The sequence below is a fragment of the Oryza brachyantha genome, chromosome 4, assembly GCF_000231095.2.
Source record: "Oryza brachyantha chromosome 4, ObraRS2, whole genome shotgun sequence".
Lineage (NCBI taxonomy): Eukaryota > Viridiplantae > Streptophyta > Magnoliopsida > Poales > Poaceae > Oryza > Oryza brachyantha.
Window position 1 is genome coordinate 3,058,698 of NC_023166.2, and position 10,031 is coordinate 3,068,728.

At 46.6% G+C, this 10,031-nt stretch overlaps 1 protein-coding gene across 1 annotated transcript; it reads right to left on the reverse strand.

Annotated features, from left to right (window-relative positions):
- Positions 1–6,058: 6,058 nt before the first annotated feature.
- Positions 6,059–7,468, reverse strand: LOC107304079. The gene is made up of 2 exons (XM_015836432.2): positions 7,197–7,468; positions 6,059–7,097 (listed from the first exon to the last, which is right to left on the reverse strand). The coding sequence occupies exons 1-2, from the start codon at positions 7,458–7,460 to the stop codon at positions 6,960–6,962; spliced, it is 402 nt and encodes a 133-aa protein (XP_015691918.1). The 5' UTR covers positions 7,461–7,468; the 3' UTR covers positions 6,059–6,959.
- Between the last annotated feature and the right edge of the window lie 2,563 nt (positions 7,469–10,031).

Below are 10,031 nucleotides of genomic sequence, written 5' to 3' on the forward strand. Positions count from 1 at the left end.
GCATGGTTTTGAGTCCTGCCCATAGCAATTAAGGACCGGTTCTCAGGAAACCCTGGAAGTCTTACACGTACTAACCACAAGCCAGAATGGGCAACGGTGAGACTTGTAGTCTAGCTTGTCGCTATTCGATGTAGCCAGGCAAGGGTAGGCGTGATGGAGTATGGATGGGAATCGTGGTGTAACGATGGTCCTATGCTGCTTCCGGATTCACCTAGGCACAAGAAGGGGTGGCCCGACTTGGTGTAAAGGAGGGGGCGAAACCTGAAGTGTGGTGCGATTGTCTAGGGAGGGTTAGGTGAAAGGTCTTATCATGGTTTTCGTACTAAGGTATCGTGGTGATACGTTGGGGCATGGTAACATCCTTGGGAGCCATGTCTTGTGGGTAAAGTTGTACACCTCTGCAGAGTTAAACTATTCGAATAGCCATGCCCGCGGTTATTGGGCGAACTGACAGATTCACTGGGATTAGTTGAACCATTAATAACATGATTAATGTAGAACTGGTTTGACCCTACGCAACGTGGTGTAACGTTGGCAGTGGTTTGGGTCTGTCGCAATGTGGTTTAACGTTGGGCAGAGGGTTGACCCTGTTGCAGTGTGGTGTAACACTGGACTTTGGTTTGGGCAGGTTGCAACGTGGTGTAACGTTGAACAGCGGATGATTATTTTAAATGTTTACTTTAGTTTTATTTCAGTCTATTTTATTTACTGTCTTCCTAAATTACTGCAGCTTTGTGCATTTTAACTTTAGTATATCCTTGATACCCTATTGCATTCATTATCCTTCCCCTTTTGGGTGTTACTTGTTGAGTACGGTGGTTTGTACTCAGCCTTGCTTAATTTTTCCCCACCAGAGCAAGTGTCAGAGCCTGAGTCAGAAGCCAGAAGTTAATCCCAAGGTTGAAGTGAGGTTAAGTCCGCCTTCGAGAATTCCTGTGGTATGGAGCCGTCATTGCTAGCTGAAGCTGAAGATTAGATGGTCTAGTCTTGTTTTCTGTTCCGCTTCATTTCGATAGATAATTGTTTTTATTTGTTTTTAAGTCATGGAACTGTGTATTAATTTGTCATAGTGTGTACTCGGGCTGATTCCTGGACCGAGATTTCATACATGCTATTGTTTAGAAATTGGTGTAAATTTCTGGGCGTGACAAAATGCTCGTGCATAACCTCGGCTATGAGATCGGTGCAATCCTCACCTCTGAATTGCACCTCGGGCACTAGGTCTGGCTGCCGAGGCTAGTTCTCGTTGATCGGCTCATGCCTGTAGGCTGGTGGTGGGCGGTACTTAGCATCTGCATGGCGGTATGGCTCGGCTTGCCGAACATACCTGGGTGGTGTTCTCTCCTGGTAGAGCTGCCTAGGCCCCTCTGGAGACCTCTTAGGCTCGAACTGAGGAGGCTGCACTATCGGCTCCTCGTCCCTTTGGGGATCCCTCATATCCCTGTCGAACCGGTACCTAGGCCTCTCCCCTCCTGGGAAGTAGATTGGTACCTGTTGCTGTGAATCCATGTCAGGGGCTGCATCGACTACCTGTCGGATTAGCCCCGATAGTGTGTTCACCGGGACCCCCGACTGGTTGATCAGTGCATGGTGGACCGCCGAATCGACCATGTCTTGCAGATTCGGCGGGTTTGCCGGGGGTGGTTGTTGTCCTGTCTTGTCTCTAGAGTCAGCGTTGGGAGCTGAGATTTCTGCACCGGGCTGCCCTAGTCATGCTGAATGACTCAAGGGACCAGAGCCTTCTGTTCATTGGTGAGATTGTCGAGAGTGACCGGTAGGATGTTTTCAGAGCTGACACCCTTGGCAGCCATCTCTCCTGTCTTAAATGCTTGAACGCATGACTGGCTTGTGGTTGAATTGTGTCTTCTTAGCACTGGTCCCACTAGGTATGCCAAAAATGTGTTGACACTGAATATGATAACAATGTGTAACACATGTAGGCCTGGGAGTTACTCTAATACCAGTCCAGTGCAGGTCCTAATTCTTAGAATGCTGGGCATGCCAGTCAGTATGATCCTGTAACTGACAAGATATAATATGGAAAATAGTTAAACCTGAAACCGCTATTGGCCAGACAGCCGATACCGTCCCAGGATCCTAGCCGATGAGCTAGACAATCGGCTTTACATGAATTTCGTGATGGTATATATAAATATGTTCAATCGGCCGAATCGGAAGTAGGATAGCCACTGAATGGTCCAATGAACAAATTAATCTTAAAAGATTGGACTTAACCAAGATAGTTTTAAGTTTAATCAGTCGATCGGACCGATCTAGCACTTATCGCAGATGAAATCACCAGCCGATTGGAGACTAAACAAGGAATTTAAGGTAGACCGGATTGCTATACCAATTACTAGCATAAAACAATAATAATTAATCACATAAATACTCCCACTAGACCTAGAAGATTGGACTGAACCAAGACAGTACAGATCTAAGCATAACTGTGTATGAAATCAGTAAAGTATTGCGGCATACGAGTGACAAGATATCAAACCGGCGTAATCTATCAACTTATTCACTAACCTCAGCCGATCGGATAGATTCCTATAAATAGATCGAACTAAACATGCATAGATCGGACCTAACCAACACAGTATGCGATCCAGCACGATACAATTATATGAAAATGAAGATCGATGAACTTAATGAATAAACCAGCAAATTACTTAGGATACAGTGATAAGCCCTCACGAGTACTCAATCCAATCTGGTAACATAAATCTGACCAACTAGATTGATCGGACCAAACTGAGACAGAATCACGTCGACTAGATTCATGCTAGTGGATCAAACAAAGGAACTCACGATGACTTGATCGAGAACTAATACTACTTCAAGCTAAAACAGATTAAAGCAATAATAGAACTTAGCTCGTCAATCAACCCGGCAGGAGATCGGACATAACCGAGACAGTCCTGTTCTAATCGATCGACTGGTTTTGACGGACCTGAACTTACATTGCGAAGGCGACAAACCTCGCGTCGAAAGCCCAAGCAAGTCGAGATGGTTGGCGATGCACCAAAATTGTGTGTTTGATCTGATTCATGATCTTACAATGACCCCGGGCACACATATTTATACCCTCGGGTTGTTAACACCAAAATTTGGTAAATTTCCGTATTGGATTCGGACAAGAAAAGGTGCAATCGCTAATAGAAAATGTTATCCACAAGAAGCCGAATTCTAGAAGGAATCGTGAAGACCCAGGGCTTGGCGGCGCAAATTTATCTATTAATTAGAGTTAGTTACGATTTTTATTATATCTCTAAGGGAGTTAGAGTCCAATCGAGACTTGTGTGTTAAAGATAGAATCTAAGTAGGAGTTTGTTATTTCTTTTTATCTACTAGGAGTTGTATGTCATGTCCAACACGGCCTAGCCTCAACCCGAGGGTATAAATATGTATGTCCGGGATCATTGTTTTTCATCTACCAATCAATAGATCAATTACTCTCGGCGCATCGCCACCCTCCTAACCGAGGTCTCAACTCCGACGAAACTTGGCACCTGACGTGGGGCTACATCGTCAAGATCTCCGACGAAGGAGTAAATCCTACGTTCCGTCGGGTCACGGTAATCGTTCGACTAGATTAGTACTGTCTCGTTCAGTCTGATCTTCTAATCTAGTTGCGCGATTGCTAGTTATCGTATCAGTTTCAACTTAGATCACTTTCGTGTTTTGAGTTGATCTGGTCGACCACTTTGGACGATCTATGTTAGTTTGATATTTGCTATTTGACATATTCAATCTAGTACTGTCTCGGTTAGGTCCGATCTAGTAGATTGCGTTTGTCATATGATTTATATCAGATTGATGTATTTTACTCATTGTTTTATCGGAGTACCAGTGATCAGTTCATTGGCTTGGTAGTAATCTAGATCTATTTAGTATCTATCCTGACATTGCTAGGTTTAATCTTTAACTGTCTCGGTTGAGTCCGATCTTCTATGATTATTTTTAGCAATCTGGGCTAGGTATTTTATATTTGTCCACCGTCTATAGCCGATGATTTGTGCCGATCTACATGCTTATCATATTTACATCAATAGAGCATCCGATTGCCTTACTGTAATGTTCTTATACCAACCGGCTTGATTTAGTTAGATCGGCAGTTATTTATGTTGCATCGGCTTATGAGAATTACATGCAAATTGGTTTTAGCCGATCGTAATATATGATTCATTGTTTATTTCAAGTAATTCGTCGGTTTATTTATTAGCCTTATTGATTTTCATGTTTCCTATAATCAAATCGTGCTTGACTGCATACTGTCTCGGTTAAGTCCAATCTCTGTATGTCTAGTTCGATCTAGTTATGCGGGCTTTTCCGATCAATTAAGATTAATAAGTGACTTGATGGATTATGTTGGTCTAATATTTAATTCAAGTCTATTTCTATCGAGTTTCTAGCCGATCCAAGCTTTTTATAGCCGATTGCTTTGCCTATCGGCTAACCGTTGCAGCATCAATACCCGATCGGTTGGATTATTAGTCACCTATCGGCTCGATAGCTGATCGGCTTGCTTTACTGTTTATCTTGTCAGTTGTACGATCAAACTGACTGGCACCCCCGCGCATTCTAAGATTTAGGTCTTGCACTGGAGATGTCTAAGATTGACTCCCAGGCCTACGTGCGTGATCGTTGATTGTTATTTTCAGCGTCAACACGGGTTTAACTAACTTGACTGGAGAAGACCCATATCAATAACTAACTTACTGTATTCAGACTATAATTGAATACAAAAATCCTAAACAAACTCTAAGATAGAAGCTAACTAATATACATGGACTCGCGATTAATACCAAATCTATCTCCAAGCTTCGGGACCAATCGGACTCCAATTCCTATCCGACCCGGACTCTATTGGCTGCATCCATGCCGTTCTCAACCTCCTGTCCCTAGCCGCTTAGCCTTTTCTTGTCCGATTCGATCGTTAACCTCATTTCCATCTGTAATGGTGATTTTTTACCAAAATCCGGCGTTAACAAAGTTACACCCATGGTAATTAAGGAGGGGGCGCAACCTTAAGTGTGGTGTGACTGATTAGGGAGGGTTAGGTGAAAGATTTTATCATAGTTTCCTTACTGAGGTATCGTGGTGATATGTTGGGCATGGTAATATGCTGTGGGAGGCATGTCTTGTGGGTAAAGTTGTACACCTCTAATCGGAGTAAAACTTTTCGAATAGCTATGCCCGCGGTTATGCAGCGAACTAATAGATTCACTGGGATTACTCGAACCTTTAATAACCTGATGAATTTGAGGTTGGCTTGACCCTATCGTAACATGGGGTAACTTTGGTGTCATGCCCTGAGTTTTACTCTAGCAAAGAAATAGTTAAATAATGCATTAAAATTAATTTGTTAATTAAAGTTCAAGAGAAAATAGTTTATAAATTTAATTAAATTTATTGGAAGCTTTTCATATCGTTCTAAAATGTCCCGAAAGCATTTCAATGGATTTAACATGATTTAAATTTGAACTTCAGTCAATAAAATTTGCTCAAATAAACTTAATAACAATAGGCAAAAATTGGAGGCAAAATCTTTTTCTATTTCCCTCGTTCCTTTTTTTCTTTTTCCCTTCTTTTCCTTCCCTCCATTTCCTTTTCCTTTCACTTTTTTGTTTTTCTTCCTTTCTTTCTCCCTTTTTCTCTCTTCTTTCTCTGTTTTCCTTTCCTCCCCTCCCAGCCAAGCAGGCCGTCGGCCCACTCCGCTTCGACCCATCCCCTTTTTCCTCACTCTCCCCTCGGCCTGCTACCCTCTCCCGCGTGGGCTGGCCCATCTCTCAGCCCGCTCACTCCCGCCTCCCTCCTTTCTCTCTCGCTCCGGGCCAAGTCAAAGCTGCGGCCCAACTCCCTCGCGCACGAGGTCCACTTTTCCTCCCTCTCTCCCGGTCACCGACAGGTGGACCCCACCTATCACGATCATCTCCATCCTCTGGCGCCCGAGCCGAGATGAGGCGAGTCGGGCCCACCGCTCGGCCGCCGCACCTCGACCGCACCGTGCCTCGCCACGTCCCCGCCGCAATCCGGCCACGCGGCCGCACCTCACCGCATCGCATCACCTCGCCCGCTGCCTCGTCGCACTGGCCGCGCCTCGCGCTCGCGCGCGAGCATCCCTCCACGCCATTGCTCTGCCCGCGCCGCATCCGCGTCCACTTGCCGCACGCGTGCAATCGCCCACCGCGTCGACACCATTCGCAGGCCATCATCCGCCCTCGCCGTTGCAGTGTGGTCATCATCGCCGTCATCGCGTTGTGGCCGATGTTAGGAACCAAATCAAATTAATCAAGAAAAAAATCACTCGACACAGGAACTTTGTGCCACCGGAACAGCGTGTGCCGTTTTCTGTTTTTTCACTTCATAAACTGCAAATAATTATATGGGTATTTATAACCAACCAATGCAGTCACGAGCTAGCCTCGTGTTCCACTATCTACGCTACTGGCCAGCATGCCAGGCAACTAACCACTAACTAGCAACTAACCACTAACTCAACTACTAATGCATGCACACATACGTGCACACAACTTAGTCAATAATTAGTACATGCATGCAAACTAATCACCTACTACTCTGGAGGTGTGCAGCACGTACATGCATGGCTAACTATCTAGCAATATGTTCTCTCATCTTGTGGCACAATGATCGGCACACTACTCACTGCCAATCACTCTAGTCACTAAGCCATGCAGCACATCCATCTAATTAGCTCTTCAGCGACCCAACACAAATAAACATGCTGAAACTAATAAACAACAAGATTAATTTCTAACAATCACCCCCTTAATTTTGTTGGCTTTATTTGAGATCCCCTTGTTGGGCTTCAAAGCAGCGTGGGCTCGTCGTCGGCGTCCGCGATGGCGAGATGCGTCGCATGGTTCTTCTTGCACTTCTTCTCCCAGGAATAGTGGCCATACTCCTGGCAGTTGTAACAACGGACCTTTGCTTTGTCAAAGGTGCCATTCTTCTTGTGGTTCCTCCTCCGTGCCACCCACTCTTCCTCCGTGACGAGAGCGGCCACCTTCACCATCACCATCGTTGTCACTAGGCCTCTTCCTCTCCTCCACAGTCCAAAGATGTCCTGTTACCTGTTTAATGGACATGGCCTTCAAATCAAGCAACTGCTCGATTGCAATGGCCACCTGCACGAACTTAGAGGGAACAACACGAAGAAATTTTTGCACCACCTTCTCCTCCAAAGGTTCGCCAAGCATGCGAAGATTGTTGCCGATGCCGTTCAGCCTCATTGAGAAGTCATCCACGCTCTCACTTTCCTTCATGCGGATCAACTTGAACACGTTGCGCAAAGTTTGCGCCTTTGCCTCCCGCACACGCGCAACACCAATGCGCATGATTTTCACTGACTCCCACGCCTCCTTCGCCGTACCCTTCACCGCCACAGTTGACAACATCTCCGACGGCACGGCGCGGAGGATGGCCGAGAGTGCCATCCGGTCCTCCTGGTACTCCGTGTCGCCGGGGTTGATAGCCGGCCAAAACCTTAGGCCTGGAGGTTCACGCACATGACGAGAGCCCAGTCGGTGTAGTTGCTGCGCGTCAACATGGGGTAGACCACCGAGCCCGCCGTCCCCTTCAGCACCCTCTGCACGATGATCTCCTGGCCACCATTGTTGTCGTGGCTGCTGCCGACGCCGTTGCCGCTGCCACTACTGCGGCGACTCAGTGGCGTATACACTCCTTCACTAGACATAGCTCTGATACCAGATGTTAGGAACCACAGCAAATTAATCAAGAAAAAAATCACTCGACACAGGAACTTTGTGGCACCGGAACAGCGCATGCTGTTTTCTGTTTTTTCACTTCATAAACTGAACATAATTACATGGGTATTTATAACCAACCAATGCAGTCACGAGCTAGCCTCGTGTTCCACTATCTACGCTATTGGCCAGCATGCCTAGCAACTAACCACTAACTAGCAACTAACCACTAACTCAACTACTAATGCATGCACACATATCGTGCACACAACTTAGTTAATAATTAGTACATGCATGCAAACTAATCACCTACTACTCTGGAGGTGTGCAGGAAGTACATGCATGGTTAACTATCTAGCAATATGTGCTCTCATCTTCTGGCACAATGATCGGCACACTACTCACTGCCAATCACTCTACTCACTAAGCCATGCAGCACATCCATCTAATTAGCTCTTCAGCGACCGAACACAAATAAACATGCTGAAACTAATAAACAACAAGATTAATTTCTAACAGCCAATGCCCCGCGTCGCGTCGGTCACCGTCGTCACCATCGCACCGTCCTCGCGTCGCCTCTCGCGTCATCTCTCCTCACGCCGCTAGACGCCGATCATCGGCCGTGCATCGTCGTCATGCCGATCCATCGTCGTCAGTGCTGCCCGCCGTCGCTGCCGACAAATGGGCGCCAAGCCATTGCCGCCGCCGTCAGCTGTCGTCATCACCTCCCCGGCCATCATCACCGTCCTCCTCGGCTGTCGTCGTGACACTCGGCCGACGCTGCCTCTCTTCCTCCGCCCATCCTCTCCATCTATCCCGGCGTCGCCTTCGCTGCTGCTAGCCGCGCCATTGGACACGGGCCGTCTTTGCTCCGCCATGTACTGGCGCCGCCGCGCGTGTTCGCCCGCCGCCTAGCGCCGCCCTCCACCGCACGCCGCCTAGCGTCGCTTCTCGCTTGTCGCCGCTAGCCGCGTCACACGTAGCACCGCTGGTAAGCCGGTTGTCGCGCGCGCGCAGGCCCACTCAACTGTCACCGCCTATCGCCCCGCCATGCTCAAGCCGCTCGCCGACGTGCCCACGCCGCCCGATCGCCGACCGCCACCGGCCATCGCCGAGCTCACCGCTGTCGGTTCGGCCGAGCTCACCCCACCCCCTCTCCCTCTTAGTTTTGTCTCTCTGTCGCCTGGGCCCACATGTTAGCTCTCCCTCTCTCTTTCTCTATCACTACAAAGTGGGTCCGAGTCATCAGCATCCTCTCTCCTCGCTGACATCATCCCCTCCAATAATTGCACAATAAATGAATTAAGGATTTTCTATTTAGTTTAAAAGCATAGTTAAACTTCTAAAATTCATAACTAATTGATCTAGTCTCTTTTAGTCCATTGAAATTTCATTAAATTCAGAAAAATGCCAAGAATCCATTAAAAATAGTTTTTTCTCTGTTTCACTAGTTTTATAGTGGGTTTTTGCTTGTTTTGCCTTGTTTGTCGTAGGTTTTGACCCCGTTGCAGCGCCGAGCATTGACGAATTCATTGCCAATGTTTCTCGTGGGTCTGAGCAAGGCAAGTGGCCCCCTTCTTGATCATATTGACCCGATGATTACATTCAAACATGCATTAGTTTATGCAAATTTACTTTACTCTATTTATTTACCTATTGGGGTTGTACCTTCATTTATATCCCTTCATTCCCACTCATTTTCATTGTCATCCCAGGGTTAATTTGACTAGAAATAGGATTAGGCAATGCTTAACCATGCTTACTTCAACTAGCTCACCTGTTATCATTTAATTATTGTTAAACCTTGATAGACCTTTAATGGCTATGATCATGATTAATTCCTGGTGAGGGTTAATAATAACTAAAATATTTCTTATGGTGTGCTATGGGTGCATGCTTTACAGAGTAATGCCCATGGCACTTAAAGATGGGTTCTCGGGAAACCCTTTAAGTCTTACACGTACTATCCACAAGCCGAAATAGGTAAGGTGGGATTTGATGTGTAGCTTTAAACTATTTGTCATACCCAGGCAAGGGTGGGCGTGATGGAGTATGGATGGTAAATCGTGGTGTAACAATGGTCTCTGTTGCTTCCGGATCCACCAAGGCACAAGAGGGGACTGCCCGACTTGGTGTAAAGTGCGGGGTGAAACCTGAAGTGCGGTATGATTGAATTGCGAGGCTTATGCGATGGGTCCTTTCACAGTTTCCTTTCCGTGGTACCCTGGTGATACATTGGCGCACGTTGATGTGTAGTGGAATTGTGTCTTGTGGGTTGTCACGCCTTGAGTTTTACCCAAG